At 32.8% G+C, this 22,051-nt stretch overlaps 1 protein-coding gene across 2 annotated transcripts in view; it reads left to right on the top strand.

Annotated features, from left to right (window-relative positions):
* Positions 1 to 5,265: 5,265 nt before the first annotated feature.
* The window catches only part of LOC126890474 (putative fatty acyl-CoA reductase CG5065), an 86,175-nt gene continuing 69,389 nt past the window's right edge, over positions 5,266 to 22,051 (top strand). Inside the window, exons 1-3 of one of the 2 annotated variants that reach the window (XM_050659444.1) lie at positions 5,266 to 5,599; positions 13,870 to 13,954; positions 19,502 to 19,924. In XM_050659444.1, the coding sequence (XP_050515401.1) occupies positions 5,414 to 5,599; positions 13,870 to 13,954; positions 19,502 to 19,924 (694 nt within the window). In that variant the 5' untranslated portion in view covers positions 5,266 to 5,413. The remainder of the gene's footprint in view (positions 5,600 to 13,869; positions 13,955 to 19,501; positions 19,925 to 22,051) is intronic. The other variant, XM_050659443.1, reaches the window with a different exon arrangement.

Here is a 22,051-nt window from a genome sequence, read left to right as displayed (position 1 = left end):
GTTAAACGCAAACAAACGTGATTTCACTTTTTTTTATTTTTATGGTAAAATTGCGATTTTGACAATATTCCCCCACCTAAAATTTAAAATAAATTTCATTTTTGTTTTTAGCACAGTAAAAACATAATCTAAGATCAAAATGAGCCATTCACCACCCATGGTCAGTATCTCAAAAAATAACCGTTATATTGGTGATTTTTAATGTCGATAATAAAAGTTGCACTATTTTTTTCTATACAATATTTTGATCTAAAATTTTCCAGAAAACTTCTTTGTACTCTCTGTTTTAACATAAACGTGATTAAAAGGCTAAATTTTAAATTTCGTTACTCAACTTTTGCGAGTAAACTTTGCAATGCACAAATCTGCACCTTTTCCTTTGAAAAATTAATCACCTTTATCAGAATAAGAATTAAAGCTTAAAGCAGGTACCGTTGTCTTCAGAAATGTTAGAGCTATATACTGTAAAAATTTGAGAAAAAAATATTAAAATTGAACAGAGTTGTAGCGAGGTAAACGCAAAAAAACATGATTTTATTTTTATTTATTTTTAGGGTAAAATTGCGATTTTGGCAATGTTCCCCCACAAAATAAATCTTTTTTTTCGTTTTCAGCACCGTCAAAAACATACAGTATGTCTAAAATTGGCCATTCACCTCTCCGTGGTCAGTACCTGGTCATTTTGGGGGTGCCTGCCGCTAGCCTAATTTGTTAAGGAACACCCGATACATGATGACATTTTTAAATTGTCCTTAAATAATAGTCGAGGCATTGAAGGATTGAAGTGTCGATTTTTTTGCAGTAAGACGGATTTTTATGCGGATTGGTGCGTTTAATTCGTGAGAATATCAGGAAATTTTGTGAACTAACGTAATGAATAAGAAATCTCAAATTGCATTTGTGTATAAGAAAAATGCATTTCAAAAATGCATTTCGGTAAATAGTGGGAAAAATTGACTCAATTTTCTTACTTGGGGGTTTTTGGGGTCGCTGAAAACGAATATGAGGTCGGCGAGAGTGTGCAAACTACCTGATGGCTGCATCGGGTGTAATAAACGTCTTCCTCTGGAGTATTATGGTAATTTATCATACAATTAGTTTAAACTCGTTACTCGGAGGTTTTTGGGGTAATCTATTTTCTTCGATGTAACTATAGTGATCGAAAAGGGTGGTATTTTTTTATAAATAAACATAAATTTTTATTATTATAATATATTTATGGTTAAAAAAGTTCACTATACAAAATTTATCGTAATTTATCTTTAAAATTCATTTTCTTCATCATTATCATCTTCTTCATTATTGCCTTCCTCTCTCGAGTCCAATGCAATATTTGTGCAATCAAAGCCTGCACAATTTTTGCAGGCTAAATTACAAACTAACCCATGCTTCATGCACCCGCATGAGTTGCCGCAGTCTGACTTACAACTACAGAATATTAAATTTAAAATGTTTGGAGGACCAGGTGGCTGAGTCATTCTAACTGGAATTAATACATTATTTTGTAATTCCCATCCCCAATGGGTTGGGTTCATGTTACTATCCTCTCCATGCAGCCAAATTTGTGTTTGTAAATATACCCTTTTTAAATGCTGGGAAAATGCATCAACAGATGAAAGAATTTTTCCAATGACAATCTGGTCATTTATTTTAGGCAATAGCCATTAAGTACATTCTGTATCTAGCAATTTTCTCTCAATGCAAAACCACATCATCCACTTGCGCCTTAATTCAAACTGCTTCAAATGATATCCACAGTTGGTCAAAAGGAACAGGATCTGTTCTGTTTTGCTTACAGTGTAACCATTATATTAGTGTATACAAACGTGTAAGAGAGAAAGGCTACCTGAAATTAGTCAAGAATGTATCAATACTGCCAACATAATTTTAAGCGCCAAATTAAAAAAAAATGGAGATCCTGAACAAAATAGTCATGTTTTTTTATAATATCATATGAAATTAGAATTTAGTGGTTGCGATATTTATTTTCAGTGACCCCAAAAGCCCCCGAGCAACAAGTTTGGGCCAATTATTTAACAAATTACCATAGTAGTCCAGAGTAAGACGTTTATTACACCTGCTGCAGGTACCAGGTATTTTGCACACTATCTCCGACCTTATATTCATTTTCAGCCACCCCAAAACCCCCCAAGTTACAAGTTTGGGCCAATTATTTAACAAATTACCATAATATCCCAGAGGAAGACGTTTATTACACCCGCTGCAGGCACCAGGTAGTTTTCAGACTCTCGCCGACCTCATATTCATTTTCAGCGACCACAAAAACCCCCGAGTAAGAAAATTGAGTCAATTTTTCCCACTATTTACCGAATTGCAAATTTATAATAATTGCCTATTTCAAAATGCACTTTTGAAATGCATTTTTCTTATGCACAAATGCAATTTCAGATTTCTTATTCATTACATTAGTTCACAAAATTTCCTGACATTCTCACGAATCCAACGCACCAAACTGCATTAAAATCCGTCTTACTGCGCCAAAAATCGACAGTAAGGCCTTTTTTTGTGCTTCAATGCCTCGACTATAAAGCTATACTTTTATAAGGGCATATGCCTAAATACTGCATACTTGGGGCATATATTATGAGGTGAACGATACAAATTTCGACAACTGATACTCAGAGGAAATATAGAAGGTAAGAGAATTCTGGGACGAAAAACGATGTCATGGCTGCAAAATATTCGCCAATGGACAGGAATCCGCAGTTACGAATGCCAAGCTTCGCAATGCTGCCAAAAACAGAATTATTTAATCCTGACTATCTAACATCTCACCTGACAAGACAATGTATGGTGGACGCCTACGCAGAAATGCACGGCAACATAAGAAGAAGAAGATGCCTAAATACACGGTGTTTTACTTCGGTTTTTATACAAATGTAAGGTTTTATAAAAAATTATGTACATAACTAAGAATCTAAGAATTAGGGAAAAATTTGTTTTTTGGCAAATTTGTTTTTTGACAAATATTTTATAACAAAATTTTTTACAGGGTGATAAAATATTAGATGATCCTATCAGCACATTCAGGTTATAATAACGTACTTATTTTAAAAGTTTATTAGTCGATGTTGTTGCAAATTTATTCACCTTTCAAAATATACAGGGTGTTTCGAAAAGATTGGTCATAAATTATACCACAGACTCTGGGGTCAAAAATAGGTTGATTTAACCTTACTTACCTTAGTACAAATGTGCACATAAAAAAAGTTATAGCCCTTTGAAGTTACAAAATGAAAATCAAATTTTTCCAATATATCGAAAACTATCAGACACCTTTTATTGGAAATATACGTGTGACATTCTTATGGTAGGAGGATCTTTAAAAAAAAAATTATAGTCAAATTTGTGCACCACATAAAAATTTTATGGGGGTTTTGTTCCCTTAAACCCGCCCTAACTTTTGTGTACGTTCCAATTAAATTATTATTGTGCTACCATTAGTTAAACATATTATTTTTAAAACTTTTTTGCCTCTTAGTACTTTCTTGAAAACCCAGTTTTTATAGAGATATTTTGAATATTTGTCAAATCCACCACATATTTGTATATGGAGATGTACGATTATAGAGATCGAGAGGTAATAATATGAAAATAATATTTTATAATGTTACAACCATATAAAAATATTTGGTGGATTTGACAAATATTCAAAATATCTCGATAAAAACTACCTTTTTGAGAAAGTACTAACAGGCAAAAAAGTTTTAAAAACAATGTGTTTAACTAATGGTAGCACAAGAATAATTTAACTGGAACGTACACAAAAGTTAAGGGGGTTTAAGGGAACAAAACCCCATAAAATTTTTATGGGATGCACAAATTTCACTATAACTTTTTTTAAAGATGCTCCTAGCATAAGAATGCCACACGTTTATTTCCAATAAAAGGTCTCTAATAGTTTTCGATATATTGGAAAAAATTGATTTTCATTTTGTAACTTCAACGGGCTATAACTTTTTTATGTGCACATTTGTACTAAGGCAAGTTAGGTTCAATCAACTTATTTTTGACCCCATAATCTGTGGTATAATTTATGACCAATCTTTTCGGGACACCCTGTATATTGGGGTTTCCTTTGGCTAGTTATATATTTTGAAATATTTAGAAATATCCTTTAATTTGTAATGGTAGGGGAGCCCGAGCGGGGATTTTTGCAGTTACTCGAGCGCGTCAGATTATCACGTTGGGAGAAACCTTGTACCCTGTAAATGTACCTCTACCATATATTGGCTCTTAATACAGGGGAATTCGTTAAGAGGGGTCCAAAAAAAATAATATATCCTTAGAAAAATTCGAAAATCTCAGATTAAGATAAGGTAAGTTAAATACATGTAAAAGAGTGTATATTTCAAAAATCTCACGATTTGAGCGGGGCGCAAGGAAATGGGCGTCAAAAAGTTTCACAAAAAAAGCGAATATTTCGCGAAATGAACGTTAGATCGAAAAACTAAAAAATACGTGTTCAATATTTTTCAAAAATCTATCGAATGACACAAAACACGACCCCCACGAAGAGAGAGGTCGTGTTAACTGTGTCTATTCGGACAAAATTTGATGTACGGGAACACTGGAACAGGGGAAGTTTTAATTGTCGAACAGTTTAAAAATTTGGAACGTCAGATTACGAAAACGTCCCATGTATTTTGTCGGACAGAACATCCAATTGATTTGTTACCCTTTCATTAAACTCTCATGCAAAAATCAGACTACTATTATTAAACAACACGATTACTGTCATTTGACATGTTCTTCGTGTTCCACTCATTAAAATGTCCAGTTGGTGATAAACACCAGTCTGATTTTTGCATGGCAGTTTAATGAAATGGTAACAAATCAATTGAAAGTTCTGTCCGACAAAATACATGGAACGTTTCCGTAGTCTTACGTTCCAAATTTTTAACCTGTTCCACAATTAAAACTTCCCCTGTTCCAGTGTTCCCATACATAAAAGTTTGTCCGACTAGACACCGTTAACTTATTAACAAATTTTCAGCTTGCTATTAATCAACTTTTTTTGGTACGCGGGATCCAGGTCTAATAAGAAATATTCACTTCAAAAATCAAATTCTGTAGTTTACTAGATGTTATCTATACAATAGCAAAGAATTGCTGTTTTTTAAAGTACTTAAATTTAATTATATGTAACGAAACAACACAATTAGTCAATTATAAAATAAAATAATAATTAGATTTCGTTTTGTTCCAGTTCTGTTTCTTCCATGACGATAACATTGACTACGCCCAGAATAATAAAAAGTCACTGAGGTTAATGGTTTGCTTTAATGTCTTGGAATATATTATCCACATCCATTGTAAATATTGCTGCACTTTTTCAATAAATATCAACAAAGGCTAGTGCAGTATCGAGGTGTTCTTTCACGTTTTCATCATGTTAATTGCAGAGTATTTCACGGGCAAACATATTTTTATCACAGGGGGTACAGGATTTATGGGGAAAGTGTTGATTGAAAAACTTTTAAGGTCATGTCCGACTGTGGGCAATATCTATATTTTAATTAGAGAGAAGAAAGGACGATCTATACAGGAACGTATAGAGTCGATGCAAAATTTGCCAGTAAGTATTTTTTTATTCCTTCTATATTTTCTTCTTCTTATTGCGCCGTTCCCTTTCGAAGATTGGCGATCCAAATGGCATTTGTAGCTTTGGAAACTGCTATACGAGAGATTTCTGCAGATGTGCGGAAAACTGTATTTCACCTTCCAATATTAGTGCAGTAACTGAAGGTTTTCACCTCCGATTTCGTTGAACCTCCACCGATTTTTATGAAAATTGGTAAGTAGTTAGAAGAGACCTCAAGGAACAAAGGTGACATGGTGCCAACTTGCGCTTTTATCCTGGGGGTGGATACCGCCCCATATGGGGGGTGAAAATTATATTGTTAAAAATAACCCCAGAAATCGATAAAGGGAAAAATTATAAGTAAATTTTTTTTATCTAGTTATTAATATAAATCAATACTTTTTGAGTTAATAAAGATCAAAGAGTTTAATTTTTCGTGAAAAAATGCATGTTTCAAAGTGATTTTTCATAAATACCTCAAAAACTATAAGTTTTTACAAAAAAGTTATTATTACCAAAATTGAAGAAAATAAAAAATTTAATACACTGCTTGTTAGAAAAACCATTTAATATTAAATCAAAGTGGGTTATAGACAATTAAATATACTTATTAAACAATTGTCAAGATACTTAGCAATACCTATTAAATAAGCTTTAAAATAAGTTAATAGCACCACAATTTAACAAGTTATGATGAAAATAATAGAACCCTTTCAATTTTTTTAGGAAAAAGTGAAAAATAAAACATGTGCCATTTCCACAAAAGTTAAAATTTACAGTAATTCCTATAAGCCTTTCTTTATTTTAGCGTAAGTAATTATCAGTAGTAATTGCACAAGAGCTCTAAAATTCTATATTAATTTTAGAGTTCGAGTGCAATTTGTTGCGATTATTTCATGAATAAAATTGTTCAAAACCAAAATTTTATTGTAATTTATTTATGTAAGTACAAATTAGTACAATTAAACACAAATTTTTTATAAATATTTGACGATTCAAAGTCATCACTTTTATAATTTTTAAAACAATAATTGTCATTAATGTCACTGAATGTATTTTCTCGTAGCAACGAAGGGCATCTGACGTAATATACTTAACGACGGGCAATTATCAAAAATTATCGATTTAATTCAGATTTCTGCAGCTTTCTTTCTATTGGTCGGAATCTCCTATGAATGAAATAACCTCAAAAACTTTGACTAGTTTAGAATGGACATTTTTGGAAAAAAGGCATGATTTAAAAAAATGAAGATATTTAAAATTTTCGTAATTTTCATTTTCTTTTGATAATAATTCTAAAAATACTCGATATACGTATAAAATGATATAGAACCAAATTTTATTATTTTCTTTATCAAATGTTATACTGTGTTTAACATTACTATAACATAAAGAATAACCGAGATAGAAACGTTTTAACATTTTAACCTTTAACACTTTAACTTAAAGTTAAAAACTTAAATTAACACTTAAACACTTTAACCTTTATCTTTAAAAGTCTGAGAAATTACCTTTTAAACAGTTTTTAGAATAACCTGATGTCACAAAAACTAACGGGGTTATTCTAAAAAAAAAAACAATAAATTTTTTTGAAAAATTTTTGGAGCATAAATTTTAATGGTAAATTTCAATGGTGCCAACTTCTTCGGCAGTTTATTTGATAGATATTTGTGAGTGCTTTGACAAGTATTTAGTAAGTATTTGTTATAAACACAACGTTTTCCCGGTACTTAAGCTTGAATACTTAGATTTGAGTACCATCCGAAAAAAATATACATTCAATCATCTATAACTTACTTTAAGTTAATAATTAAAAGATTTTTCGGACAACAAATTTATTTTGAGTTTTATTAGCTTCAATTTTGTTAATTAAAACTTTTTTGTAAAAACTTATAGTTTTTGAGTTATTTATGAAAAACCTCTTTAAAACATGCATTTTTTATACGAAAAATTAAATTCTTTGATAAATAACTCAAAAAGTATTCATTTATTTTAAAAACTTAAAAAAGAAATATTGCTTAAAATATGTCTCTCTATCGGTTTATTGGATTATTTTTAATAAAATAATTTTCAGCCCCGAGAAGGGGTGGCATCCACCCCCAGGATAAAAACGCAAGCTAGCACCATGTCACCTTTGTTCCTTGAGGTGTCCTCTAAGCACTCACCAATTTTCATGAAAATCTATGGAGGTTCAAAGACATCGGAGGTAATAGTTCATATCCACCTTCAGTGACTGCACTATTTATGATTTGAAGTGAAGTAATTCATATCTTTCACTTCTCAACGCATGACCTAAATACTGTCATTTTTCTCTCTAAAAACATGTTTAATAATTCTTTTTCATAAGGTTTTTTCTCACTTGTTGGATTCTTGACAGAATTCTTTTTTTGGGTTACACTTGCTGTTAATATTAACATTTTCTCCCAAATATTTTATGGAAGTTACCTCTTTTATTATTTGCTCCTTGGCGTACACATCTACGTTTATTGGTATATTGGTATCTGGTTCTGTTAATGTTTCTCTGCACATAGATTCCGAATACAGGCTAAATAATAGCGGTGAAGAACACAACACTGTCGAACTCCTCGTCAGGTTCGTATACCTTAGGACAGTGGTGCTCAGACTTATACTGCGTGAGATCTACCACATAAACTGCAAACGTACAGCGATCGACTGCTAGTAAAAAAATGAAAAATAAAAAACTTTATTGCACATTTCTATTTGATAAAAAGTAGTAACTACAGAGAGTTGTAATTAAAGTCATGTTTTTCATCTTAATTTTATTTGTATGTTCAAAACCCGTCAAACACAACCATGATGAGAGATCTTCGTCAGTTAGCCGATTATGATACTTTGTTTTCACCACCTTTATTTGGGAAAAGGCAGACTCACACAAGTACGTTGATCCAAAGAATGCTGTGAGCTGTAAAGCCACTTGTCTCAAAGGATATTTATCTGACGATATCAAAGGCAAAAATTTCTTATCGGTCGCTCTGGACTTTTAGTCCAGAAGGTATGTAGCCGAAATTATTTTCAGTACCTGATTTTGGACGGAAATAATCTCTATATTGAATGAAATGGATATTTCAGTGGCAATTTTTCCACATCTTCACAAGAAAATGAATTAGACATTAATGTTGCAATATTTGTCATTTTTATAAATTCATCGAAACGTCTTTCAAACTCGCTATAAACTGCTTGCGGCTCCGTCTTATAATAATGAGCGGTTACCCTTTTTTTCAACGAAGGAAAGTTGTTTAAAATTATTTCTGTTCATTTGATTAATCAATAACTTCCATTTGTTGACAAAGGCACTGTATATAGAATTTCCACAGTAAAATCACTCTTCTGTCGGCGCTTTGATCTCAGGAAGTAATACCGGCAATACGCAATTGGTAATTCACCAGTGGTGGAAGCGGGTTTTCCCTGCTAAAACCAGTACGTTTCTACGCGAATAGCAATGCGAGAGTGGGGCAAAAGCGACTGCCAACATTGCGCGGTCGCCATGCGCGACTACAGATTTTACTTCCAATTTTTCGGAGAGTGGTTCTACTGTCCCTCTTTATACTGTGACAAAAGAATGTACGCTGAATGAAAGTGAGCTCATAATATTGCTAATTGTTTTATTTTTACCCTGTAGTTCCTCTAGACTGCGACAGCGCAGTCCCCGTATTTTTCATTTGTATTTTTTCGTGAATCGTGATCGACTTCAAAAACTTTGGCGATCGACCGGTCGCTCGCGATCGATCCTTTGAGCACCGCTGCCTTAGGATGGTGTGTACTCTATTTTAATTGTTTCCGTTTGGTGGCAATATAGTTCTGAGATAATTCGTAAGTCTTTTTCGTCAATTTCTAGAGTTGTTGTAAAATTGTAAGTATTCCCAGTAAAAATAACAAATTTTCTAATTATACAAATAAATAACAAAAATTCTAATAACTAATTTTGATATAGGTTTGCATTGTGATAATTTGTGATCATCATCATCATCTTGTTCAATCAGCCAATAGAGTCCACTGCTGGGCATAGGCCTCCCTCAGTTCTTTCCAGTGTTCTCTACACTGGGCCGCTTGTAGCCAGTTTCCCGTTACTCCCTTTATGTCGTCGTATCCACCGTCCAACTTGTGTTCTAGCTAAGTGCCCTGCCCAGTTCCACTTAAGAGTCGTAGCTCTTTCGATGACGTCTTGAACTCCTGATCTTTTAATCCGGTCAACTTAGACATCAAAATAGTTGGCAAATAACAAAAATTGCCGAAAAGCCAAATTTTGGTGGAGAGCTAGAGTTTACCATAACAAATAAAGTTTTAAAAGTCCCCATCAATCCCATGTGTGTAACAAAAGTTATTCGGAGTCAAAGGTCAAAATTTGAGATTTCTTGGATTTTTCTCAAAAACGGTAAGTTTTATCAAAAAAAAAAACATCAAACCAAAGTTGTAGACCTTAACATTCTCTACGAAAATAGTCCTTACAATTTTTTCCCCAAGAGTTACCATTCCTGAGATATCGCGATTTTAAAAGTTACTTTATATATGATATGCACATATAAGCCACGTATATATAATAATTTGGCACTTAAGACAAGTGTAGATGATTATTTGTGTCTCTTTTATATAATATATTAAACTATTCTGAAGATATTTCTTCAAAAGATAATCAGTCAGGCGTAACCAGGGGTGGTTTTGGGGGTTATAACCCCCCTTTTGGATGTACTTTGAGCTCTATACGCTTAACACCATTATTATTCCATAACCCCCAGAGACCTTCAAGTAGATGTAACCCTCCCTTAGGATCATCCTAGTTACACCTCTACCCAAACTGAATTTCCTCTATCCACGTGGCCTTAAAAAGCATTTGGCTATACCATTGTTTAAAAAAGAGCAGATTGTCTATTGTAAACAATGGCTACAGTATTGTCCGTAGGTCTTGTTCATAATATATGTTTCTTTTAGTGCTAAAGGTTCAGTTCAAGTGAATATAAGTATTTTTACAAGCGTCTACCATTTAGCAAACATTACGGGCTTACAGTGACAGTGGTATTTGACGGTTACAGTGACTCGACAAAGAATATTAAAGCTGCAGAACAACGTCGTCGAACTACAAAAACATCATCGGGTTCCGAGATTATCTTTGATGAAAATATAACAGTTCCAGCGAAACAACAACAATTTTTCGCTAACATTAATAATAAATCTCGTTTCATTTCTATGTTAACTGACAAATAAACAGCTGTGAATATTGAAGCTAAAAATGACGCAGATGTCCTTATACTAATTGAGACAGCAATTGAAAAATTTAAGGCAACAAACACAACAATTGTAGTTGGTGAAGATGTTGATTTGTTAATACTGCTTACTGCAAGGACTCCAGTAGATAAAGTTATTTATCTTCTGAAACCTGGAAGGGCTCAACAGCGAACAGTGATATATTCTTCGAAAAGTTTATCGGCTTATCCCAAATGCCAAAAGTACATTTTATTTGTACATGCGATAACCGGCTGCGACACTACGTCAGCAATGTACAGAAGGGGCAAAACGTCAGTACTTAAATTATTCGAAAAAAAAACAGATTTGACTGACTGCTGTAAAGTTTTTACAGAACTTATTCCACACCGCAAACAATAATTACGGAAGGAATTCGCTTTCTTCTTGCGGTTTATGGAGCTCCAAAAAAATTAGTTGTCTTGATAAATACCGATACTTAACTTTTGTAAAAAAATACGCGAAACAAGAAACAAGTACAACTATCATGTCTTCCTCAAACATCAGCATCTGCTTTTCAACATTTGTATCGAGTATATTTATTATCAAATTCAAACATGGCTAGGCAATGAACTGAATCAAGAAGACTGGGGTTGGAAATTAATAGATAATACTCTGGAATCGATTAAAACCTTACTCCCAGCTGCTCCAGAAAAACTCCTTAACATTATTTTTTGCAATCGCAAAAAAGTTTGTAGTGCCAAATGTGGATGTAAAAAAGTCGTGTTGCTGTGTTCTCTAGCGTGTACCAACTGCCAAGGTCAGTCTTGCTCAAATGTCCAGTTTAGTACAACAGAGGAAGACTCCTGTGATTTTAATGAAGAGACCAATGACTCAGTCACATTTGAACAATTTTTGAACATCCAGCAAGAGGAAGAAGAAGAAGATGAAATCGAAGAAGACTTGACTGTTGAAGTAGACCTTCAAGAATATGAATTTGAAATGAAGTAAAAGTCAGACTTACTCTCAATCTTTATTATAACTTCCGACGACCGGTTTCGCTCTTTAAAATTTGTAGAGCATCTTCAGGTCAAAGGTAACAAGTTACAAAATGCTACAAATAAAAACCAGAATTAGCACATTGTCTGGTTGTAAAAGATGCTAAAGATCCATATGATCAAGCCAATGTTGAATAACATACATAAAAGTAGCGAAATAGCATACCAATGCACATGCAAGCATTCATGGGGGTGGTGGTACAAAACTTCCCTCAAACGCAACAACATACGCAGAAGTATGCTATATATAATCATGCAATCATAACGTGTCGTACTTACATTCGGATACAAGGTGCTATCAACTCAGTTTTCATTATTATGATGTTTCTTTTAAAGTGATGTTAACGGGATATGGTGGAATAGACGGACGATGCAGCAAAGGTAAACAAATCTATGGGACTTAGGAGTTCTTGAGGGTGATGAGATAGTTGGTGTAAGTTAAGGATAATAACAGACATAGATTTGCTGGTTAACTTAATTTAATTTAACTTTAACTTACACCAACTATCTCATCACCCTCAAGAACTCCTAAGTCCCATAGATTTGTTTACCTTTGCTGCATCGTCCGTCTATTCCACCATATCCCGTTAACATAACTTTAAAAGAAACATCATGATAATGAAAACTGAGTTGATAGCACCTTGTATCCGAATGTAAGTACGTATCTCGTTATGATTGCATGATTATATATAGCATACTTCTGCGCATGTTGTTGCGTTTGAGGGAAGTTTTGTACCACCACCCCCATGAATTCTTGCATGTGCATTGGTATGCTATTTCGCTACTTTTATGTATGTTATTCAACATTGGCTTGATCATATGGATCTTTAGCATCTTTTACAACCAGACAATGTGCTAATTCTGGTTTTTATTTGTAGCATTTTGTAACTTGTTACCTTTGACCTGAAGATGCTCTACAAATTTTAAAGAGCGAAACCGGTCGTCGGAAGTTATAATAAAGATTGAGAGTAAGTCTGACTTTTACTTCATTTAAAATGAACTCTCACATGCAACCCATTCAAGATTTTAATATGAATTTGATTAAAATATCTAAAGAAATCAAAACCATATTTAACATAATAATCAATAGCAATATCAATAATCAATATCAATAATAAGGTAATATCTAGAACTTGACCGGTATCGTTTCCTTAAATTATCCTAAAATTGTCAAAATAATTATTAGTGGAGTAGGCCTACAGGGGAAACCACGGTTAAAAAGCGCGCTGAGTACACTACTTCACAGGTGGTGTGGAAACTTGTGCATATCATGTATAATGTGACTATTAGAATCGCGATATCTCAGGAATGGCAACTCTTAGGAAAAAAATAGTAGGCACTATTTTTGTAGAGAATTTTAAGATTTACAACTTTGGTTTAAGGTTCTGTTTTGATAAAACTTACCGCTTTCGAAAAAATCCAAAAAATCTCAAATTTTGACCTTTGACCCCGAATAAATTTTGTTGCACACATGGGATCGATGGGGACTTTTAAAACTTTATTTGTTATGGTATACCCTAACTCTTCACCAAAATTTGACTCTCCGGCAATTTTTGTTATTTCAAATGTCTATATAGACCGGGTTATTGCCTGATTTGTTGGTTTGTTATTTGGTCTCGGAGGCTCACTTCGATCATTGCACGTTCCATGGCTCGTTGTGTAACTGAGTTTATTTGCGGATTTTTGCGTCAGTGTTAAAGTCTGTGCTCTGTAAGATTGTACAGACAAAACACATTGGTTATAAACTTTTTTGAGACACATGGGAATTTAACTTTTTAGAATATGGCTTAGTTTGCCAAATACTGCCGTAAGGCCTATTCGCCCCTGTATTTCATGTGTTTGATTGTCTCTGCTTATAAGCAGAGATAATTTGTGATAATTTGCAACAAATCCTAAATATCTGATTCATACATCCTGCTGTCACCCTTTGTTAGGTTCCTAATTTATCAAAGAAATAAAGTTTAATATTTTTTGTACGAAAACTTGTGCGAAAGAATTTTATTTTTTTAGATTTTCCAATTGCTTAAAAAGACAAATCCAGATGCGTTTAAAAAGATGATACCGATAAGGGGAGATGTTACAGATGTAGATTTAGGTAAGTTTACACTTGAATTACAAAATTTGGTACTAAAATATGTACAATTCAAAATAACGTTAATTTTTTCACAATAATAGGCCTGGATCCCGCGTACCAAAAAAATTAATTAATAGCAAGCTGAAAATTTGTAAATAGCTTAATGGTGTCTAGTCGGACAAAATTTGATGTACGGGAACACTGGAACAGGGAAAGTTTTAGTTGTGGAACAGGTTAAAAATTTGGAACGTCAGACTACGAAAACGTCCCATGTATTTTGTCGGACAGAACTTCCAATTGATTTGTTATCCTTTCATTAAACTCTCATCCAAAAATCAGACTGGTATTTATCACCATCTGGGCATTTTAATAAGCCCGACACGTCAAATGACAGGAATTATGACAGGTGATAAATAGCAGTCTAATTTTTGCATAAGAGTTTAACGAAAGGGTAACAAATCAATTGGAAGTTCTGTCCGACAAAATACATGGGACGTTTTCGTAGTCTGATGTTCCAAATTTTTAACCTGTTCCACAATTTAAACCTCACCTGTTCCAGTGTTCCCGTACATCAACGTTTGTTCGAATAGACACCGTTAAGCTATTAACAAATTTTCACCTTGCTATTAATCAACTTTTTTTGGTACGCGGTGTCCAGGCCTATAACATCAGTATTAACTTCACACAAGGCCATAAAAATATTTATTTTACAACCCAATGATATAATAAAGTAATTTTCACCCCCAAGAAGGGGTGGCATCCATCTTCACGGAACTTGGCAACATGTCACTTTTGTTTCTTGTGGCATCTTCTAATTATTAACCAATTTTACTTTCTACCTTTAGCAGTAAGGCTGGTGAAGTTAAGTTGAACATTGCAGTCTCTATGCTTTCCCATCCTGTGTTAGGTTTATTGTACTTTCCAATGTCAATCCTTTCTTCTCGACTTCTTTCCTGATTTCATCTACCCACATAACTCTTGGTCTTCCTCTTTCGTTTTTCCCCTGCACTCTCGTTTCGAACACTCGTTTTGTTAGTCTCTCGTTCGACATTCTACACACGTGCCCGAACCATCTAAGTTGTTCTTCTACTATTTTTTCATTGACTGGTTTTATTTTTAGGTTTTCTTTGACTGTTTCGTTTCGTATTATGTCTGTTCTCTTTCTGTTTGCTATTTTCCTCAGGAACTTTATTTCCATGGCATTGACTCTGGATTTTTGTCTCCCCGTCAATGTCCATGTCTCGCTGCTATACATGATTGTTGGTCTAACTACTGCCGTTTTTACTTTCTCCGGTATCTCTTTTTACACAAAAATGTTGTTTTCATAGTGTTAAACAAGCTTCCTGTTCGTCCCATTCTTTCGTTTATTTCCATGTCTTGTTTACCATTTGATTCAATTGTTACTCCTAGGTATTTAAAATTGTCCACTTGCTCTAGTTGTTTCCCGTCTAATTCTATTGCGTGTGTCTTCCTCGTATTTGAAATTATCATTGTTTTTGTTTTCTCTGTATTAATTTTCATATTTATGTTTGATAGTTCTTCTTTTAGGATTTCAAGATTGTTCTGTAAGTCTTCTCTGTTTTCTGCTACCAATACCATGTCGTCTGCAAATGGTAGCTCCGATAGTTGAGTCTGTTTCATTTGCCAGTATCCTAATGTTAGTTTTCTCATTCTTCTCTTGCCTTTCTTTATTGCTTCATCCAGTACCACTGAGAATAGCAGTGGACTCAACACTCGTCCCTATTTGATGCCTTGACTTCGTTGTGTCAGAATAACAAGGTTCTATCTTCAATTTTTATCTAAACTGAGATTTTTATGTAACTTGGTTTTATTTTATGTTCTTCACCTTAATATGATACTAGCGCCGACATCTATTAACAGGTGGCTGAAATACAGTCGGAAAAATGAAAGAATACCGATGAACGAACATATAAAACACGCTGTATTTTCCTGTCACCGTGTCACAAAGAAAATTGCCCAGCGCAAGTACATGTAATAATAATTATTACATGTAATTGCGCTGGCCAATTTTTTGTGTGACACGGTGACAGGAAAATACAGCGTGTTTTATATGTTCCTTCATTGGTATTCTTTCATTTTTCCTACTGTACGTAAGTTACAATGTTCTATCTGAGAGAATTTTAAATGTTGATAAGTTAACAAGGTTCTAACTGACATAAAAAATAGTCAACTAAGTACACAAGGTCCTATCTGCAAGAAATAAAAGTGTTTATAATTTAACAATAAAACTTTATCAAATAACTTAGTTTTTTTTCAACGAAAACTTTTCGTTTATAAATTTGCAAAAGTCTGTGTGTTATTGCGTTGCCGCTCCTGCAATACTTAGAGCAGATGTATCGATGGATTTTTATGTAGTTTTGTCTTCTGAATCCAAATCTGAAAACGGTATTTCGATATCTCTAACCGTCTTCGAGATAATCGACCTCAAAATCTAAAATGTGACGTCACAATCCGGTTATTTCATACCACGCACGAAACGTCAGCTGAAATCTTTGATTAGGAAGTAGACTACTTTGTTTTAATCTGAATTTGTTAAGCAAAGCAAATGTTATTATTTACATTTGAGTTTGACACTTCGTGAATGTAAAACTAAATTTTAAATTATTTAACTATAGTATTTTTACTACAAAAGCGATATTACGTAGGTCAAAATTTTTGACGTAAGAGAACTGTCAAAACATTAGAATGTGACTTTTCATTATTGCCATGTTTATAATATAAATAATATATTTATAATAAAATAAACATGGCAATAATGAAAAGTCACATTCTAATGTTTTGACAGTTCTCTTACGTCAAAAATTTGGACCTACGTAATATCGCTTTTGTAGTAAAAATACTATATCAATAAAATATAAATGACATTTTATAGTTAATTTAATTATTATATAAAATAATATGTGTAATAAATGTATAAAAATACAATTTGAGTATATTTTGAAAGCAATAATGTATTAATAACTTTCAAAAGGTTTGTACGAGTAAGTATACGGCCTCATCTTTAATGATAAATAGACTCTTCCATAAGTACTACTACAGTTCATCAGTAAAAAGTATCTTTATGTATTATGTATTTCACAATATTTGAAAATTGTTCTTAAAATGTTGTTTGGAATAAAAAATTATAATATTTGACGAATTTTCTCAAATTATGGATACCAACATCATTTTCATTTATAAATCTTGTATTTTTAATTTGACGAAGAAAAGTTATTCTTCATAAAAAGCTCTTCTTGGTCTAAGATTTATGATGCAACTATCACGAATCAAATTTTATTAATTTTATACGAGGTATATAAAAAATATGAATTTCGAGTAAAGTATCTTTATACACTGCGCGTCATAGAAACCGGCACCCCAAAAAATGGGTCATGTTTGATGTCAAGTGTCTCCTAAACCTGTCGTCCGATTTAAGTAATTTTTTCAATATCTTATAGCTTTATTCTTTAAAAATTTCGCTGTAATAATATTGTTACTAAATACGTAAATTTTGATTGTATACCGGGTGTACGAATCAAACTGTGTTTTTTCCTCAAAGTTTGCAACACCCTGTGCCATATTTTAGCATTTATAAAATACTGAAATTAAAATACAACTATAGCCTCAGGTTCTCTTAACATTCTGTTTATTGATACATTCGCTTATATTGGATAATACAAAAGTTAGGTACTTTAACAACAAGCCATGTTCTTCATCAGTACAGGGTGTTTCTAAATAAGTACGACAAACTTTAAGGGGTAATTCTGCCTGAAAAAATAATGACAATTTGCTTTATAAACATATGTCCGCAAGTGCTTCGCCTCTGAGATACAGGATGTTGAATTTTTTCTTACAAACCGACCATTTATTTATTGCATTAAAACCGGTTGAGATATGCAAATGAAATTTGGTGGATTTTAAGAAATAGATATTCCGCATTTTTTGACATGCAATTAAGAATTTTATATTCACGTATGCACGCCAATGGTGAATATAAAATTTTTAATTGTATGTCAAAAAATGTGCAATAACTACGTCATGAAACCCACTAAATTTTATTTGCATATCTCAACCAATTTATAAGCAATAAATAAATCGTCAATTTGTAAGAAAAAATTCAACATCCCGTATCTCGGCAACGAAGCATTTGCGGACATACGATTGTAGAGCAAACTGTTATTATTTTTTAATGCAGAATTACCCCTTAAAGTTTGTCGCACTGGTTCTCGCATTTAGAAACACCCTGTACTGATAAAGACCATGCCTAATTATTGAAGTACCTAATAACTTTTGTACTATCCAACATAAGCGAATGAATCATGAAACAGAATGTTAAGAAAACCTAAGGCTATTGTAGGGCTTTAATTTCAGTGTTTTATAAATACTAGAATATTTCACAGGGTGTTGCAAACTTTAAGGAAAAAACAGTTTGATTGGTACACCCGGTTGATATACAATGAAAATTTACCTGTTTAGGAACAACATTATTACTATATACAGCGATATTGTTAAAGAATAAAGCCATAAGATATTGAAAAAATGACTTAAAGCGGACCACAGGTTTACGAGATACGAGACATGAAAAATGACCTATTTTTTGGGGTGCCCGTTTTCTATGACGCACAGTGTAGTTCACAACATTTAAATTAGAATGATATATTTATTAAACATAATTTTAATTCTAAACAACTTTTCGTAATAGCAATTTTCCATATTTTGAATTTAAATACGTAAATAAACAAAGTTTTCGTTATGATAATGCTCGCATTTTCAGCTTGTTTTATTATATAATAATTGTTATAGAAGTGTATATGTGAATGATAAACCTTTATTAAATAAGTTTAAATAATGTCTGAAATCAGAATTCCTTTGTATTAACTATTGCAATAACCTTTTACGGTTGATAAAAATATATTAATTTTTTTTTAAATTTACATTGTTAACACATGCAGGTGGCGATAATAGTAAAATAAATACATAACACATAACATAGAAACTTTAAACAGTCATAACTAATAATGGCACCTGATGCAGATAGAACTTTGTTATTTCAATGCAACGACTTGTAGTAAATTTTCTGGATTCCTCGTTATTGGTTTTCACTGTATGTATTTATATTATTTTTGTGCATATCCTTTTTACTTCTATTTTTTGCCTGTCGACTCCCCTTTCTTTTAGTGTCTTCCGGACGTCGGTTCTTCGGATTCTGCAAACGCCTTTTCCAGGTCAATGAAGCATATAGGTATGTATCTCTCTATTCTAATTGATTACCTTCTCACTTTCTTGTCTTATGGTGAATATTAGGTCTTGCGTGCTTTTGTCCTTCCTGAATCCACACTGTGTATCTTCCATAGTTGTTTCTATTTGGGTTTTTATTCTTGTCTCTATTATTCTTGCGAATACCTTCCCAGGGATACTTGATATGATGATACCTCGGTAATTATTACAGTTTCTATTGTCTCCCTTTTTGTACATTGGTAATATAAAGTCTTTGTTTCCGTCCTTCGGTATTTCTGCCCTATTTATGATATCATTACACAATTAAGCATTATCTACTATTGTTTTTAGGTTTAAGCGCAGATGATCGAAAAATGTTAATAGAAAACGTCAACATAATCTACCACAGTGCTGCTTCGGTACGTTTCGACGACTTTCTCAAGGACGCAATTCTTATAAATATACGTGGCACCAGAGAAGTTGCTCAGTTAGCTCTAGAGACCAAAAATCTCGACTTCTTCTTGCACGTTTCTACAACATTCTGCAATACCGATAAAGTTGTAGTAGAGGAAAAGCTTTATCCACCACATGGCGACTGGAGAGCGACTATTAGATTGGCAGAAGAATGCGATGAGGCTCTGTTGTGTGCTTTAAGTGAAAAATATATTCGCCCTCTACCAAATACTTATACATTTGCTAAATCGTTAGCGGAACATGTGGTAAACGATATGTGTTTTGGAAAGGTACCAGTAGTCATAGCTCGCCCATCTGTGGGTACGATCTTTTTACTTATTTATACAGGGTGTCAATTTGAAAAGGTACCACCCTTTACAATTTGATCCCTATAGAAAATCTAAAATATGCAAAAAAGACGTCAAATTTATTTGTGAGGGGGATATTTTCTACATTACATAAACCCTCTTACATCCGCCCCCTAGGGGGGACACAACCCCCAAAACCTTTAATGGAAAGAGGGTTGAGTGATACTCCATTTTAAAGGTCGTTCAACTACGTTTTCAACCACATGCATTATATTTCTTTTCAGGATTTTTGGAAAAATCTTAGACTCGATACTTAATATCTTTACGGTTTTACTTGTTTTTTCCAAAAATACTCCAAGAATAACTCAAAATACTCAAAAAAGATTGAAGTTCTGAACTTTATACTTAATATCTTTACCTACGGTTTAACTTGATTTTTCCAAAAGTACTAAAAATATATAAAGTATATGGTATTTCTGAAAGAGAGATTGATCGATCTTTAAAATGAGATATCACTCAACACCCCTTTCCATTAAATATTTTGGGGGTTGTGTCCGCCCCCGCTAGAGGGTTGATGTAAGTTGGTTGAAAACTGGTCTACAAAAGTCCCAGTCATCTTTCTACAGGGTGATTGATTAGTGGGGTAAAGCTTAATAGATACGCTATAGTAATAGATAGCAATAAAAGTTAATAACGAAAATTTTAGCCACCTTTGAGCTTCACATTACAAAATTAGTTAGAATGTTACAGGGTGTTCGATAACACAGTGGCAGACCAAACTTATGTTTTTTTAAATGGAACACCCTGTATTTTATATTAAATTCGAAATCCAAACTTCTTCATCACAAAAATATAAAGGTTTGTTATGTTATACAGGGTATTTACAAAGTTATAACCAATTTTCTATGGAAATCGTAACGAGTTCAACTCCCTGTATAAATAAAAATAAGCAAAACAGCAATGGTTTATTAATTCCATATTTTTTAACGTATTGTCCGAATTTTCAAGAATTATTGATATTGCGAATTTTCTTTATATCAAATACAGGGTGAGTCAAAACGCAAGTACATTATTTTCTCAGTAATTTTAAATGGAACACTCTGTATTTTATATCACTATTGAAAATTACCATTACCGTACTTTAATTTTTGGATAACATTCCCTATTTCTAAATTTAATAGTTTTCGAGATATTTCCATTTTTCAATGGACCAGTAGCGTGGCCACCCAAATAACCGGAATTTAATAAACTGGACTGATTTTTTTGGGGTTACGTTAATAATGAAGTTTATAAAACACCTCCAACAACAAGGGATGAGATGAAAAATAGAATACAAAGTGTATTTCCAGGTGTTAATTTACAAATTCTTCGTAAAGTAAGTAGCTCATTCAATGATCGTTTTTAGGCGTGCATAAATATGTTAGGAGGTAATTTTGAACACCTTATGTAATTAAATATTAAAAATAATTTATTAAAAGTAGCTTCTAATTTTTTCAAACATGTTTTTTTGCAAAATGTATTACTGATAAATTATGTTTCGTTCTTTATTTGTTACATTGTTACATTTACATACAAAAGTAGTGTTTCATTGTTTTCACAAAATGTTGTATTTTGTGTTTGCGTATTTTTTTGTAAAATTTATTACTAATTTTCTTTCTTTATTTGTTACATTTACATAAAAAAGTAGTTTTTAATTATTTCAAAAATGTTGCATGTTGTGGTTGTGTTTTTTTTTTTAATGTATTGTGTATTGTATTTAAATTATTTTTATTTCTTTATTTGCTACATTGTTACAATAGGTTTGTTCTAGCAAATTGTCAAACTAGTCAGAAACAGTCAGCAAACAGTTGGTCAGTGAGAGAACATAATACAGTCACCAGTGCTATCCCCTCTACTCGCGCTGGTCCACTATTCGCTGATGGTTTCAAACCGTTTTTAACTGATGCTAGAACAAACCTATTGGTTACCGGATTGATAATTAATCAGTAATCGTCAATTGTCAATTCAGTCATGGCGTACTTAAAATTTAGATAAATTAGACACCTAAAATAATTTGCTCTGATAAATGAAAATATCTCTAAAACTAATAATTTGGACATGGGGAATGTTATACAAAAATTAAAGTATGGTAATGTTACTT

Source organism: Diabrotica virgifera, chromosome 8 (assembly GCF_917563875.1).
Source record: "Diabrotica virgifera virgifera chromosome 8, PGI_DIABVI_V3a".
NCBI lineage: Eukaryota > Metazoa > Arthropoda > Insecta > Coleoptera > Chrysomelidae > Diabrotica > Diabrotica virgifera.
The sequence above is the reverse complement of the archived record's forward strand: the minus strand, read 5'-3'. Positions and strand labels throughout refer to the sequence as shown.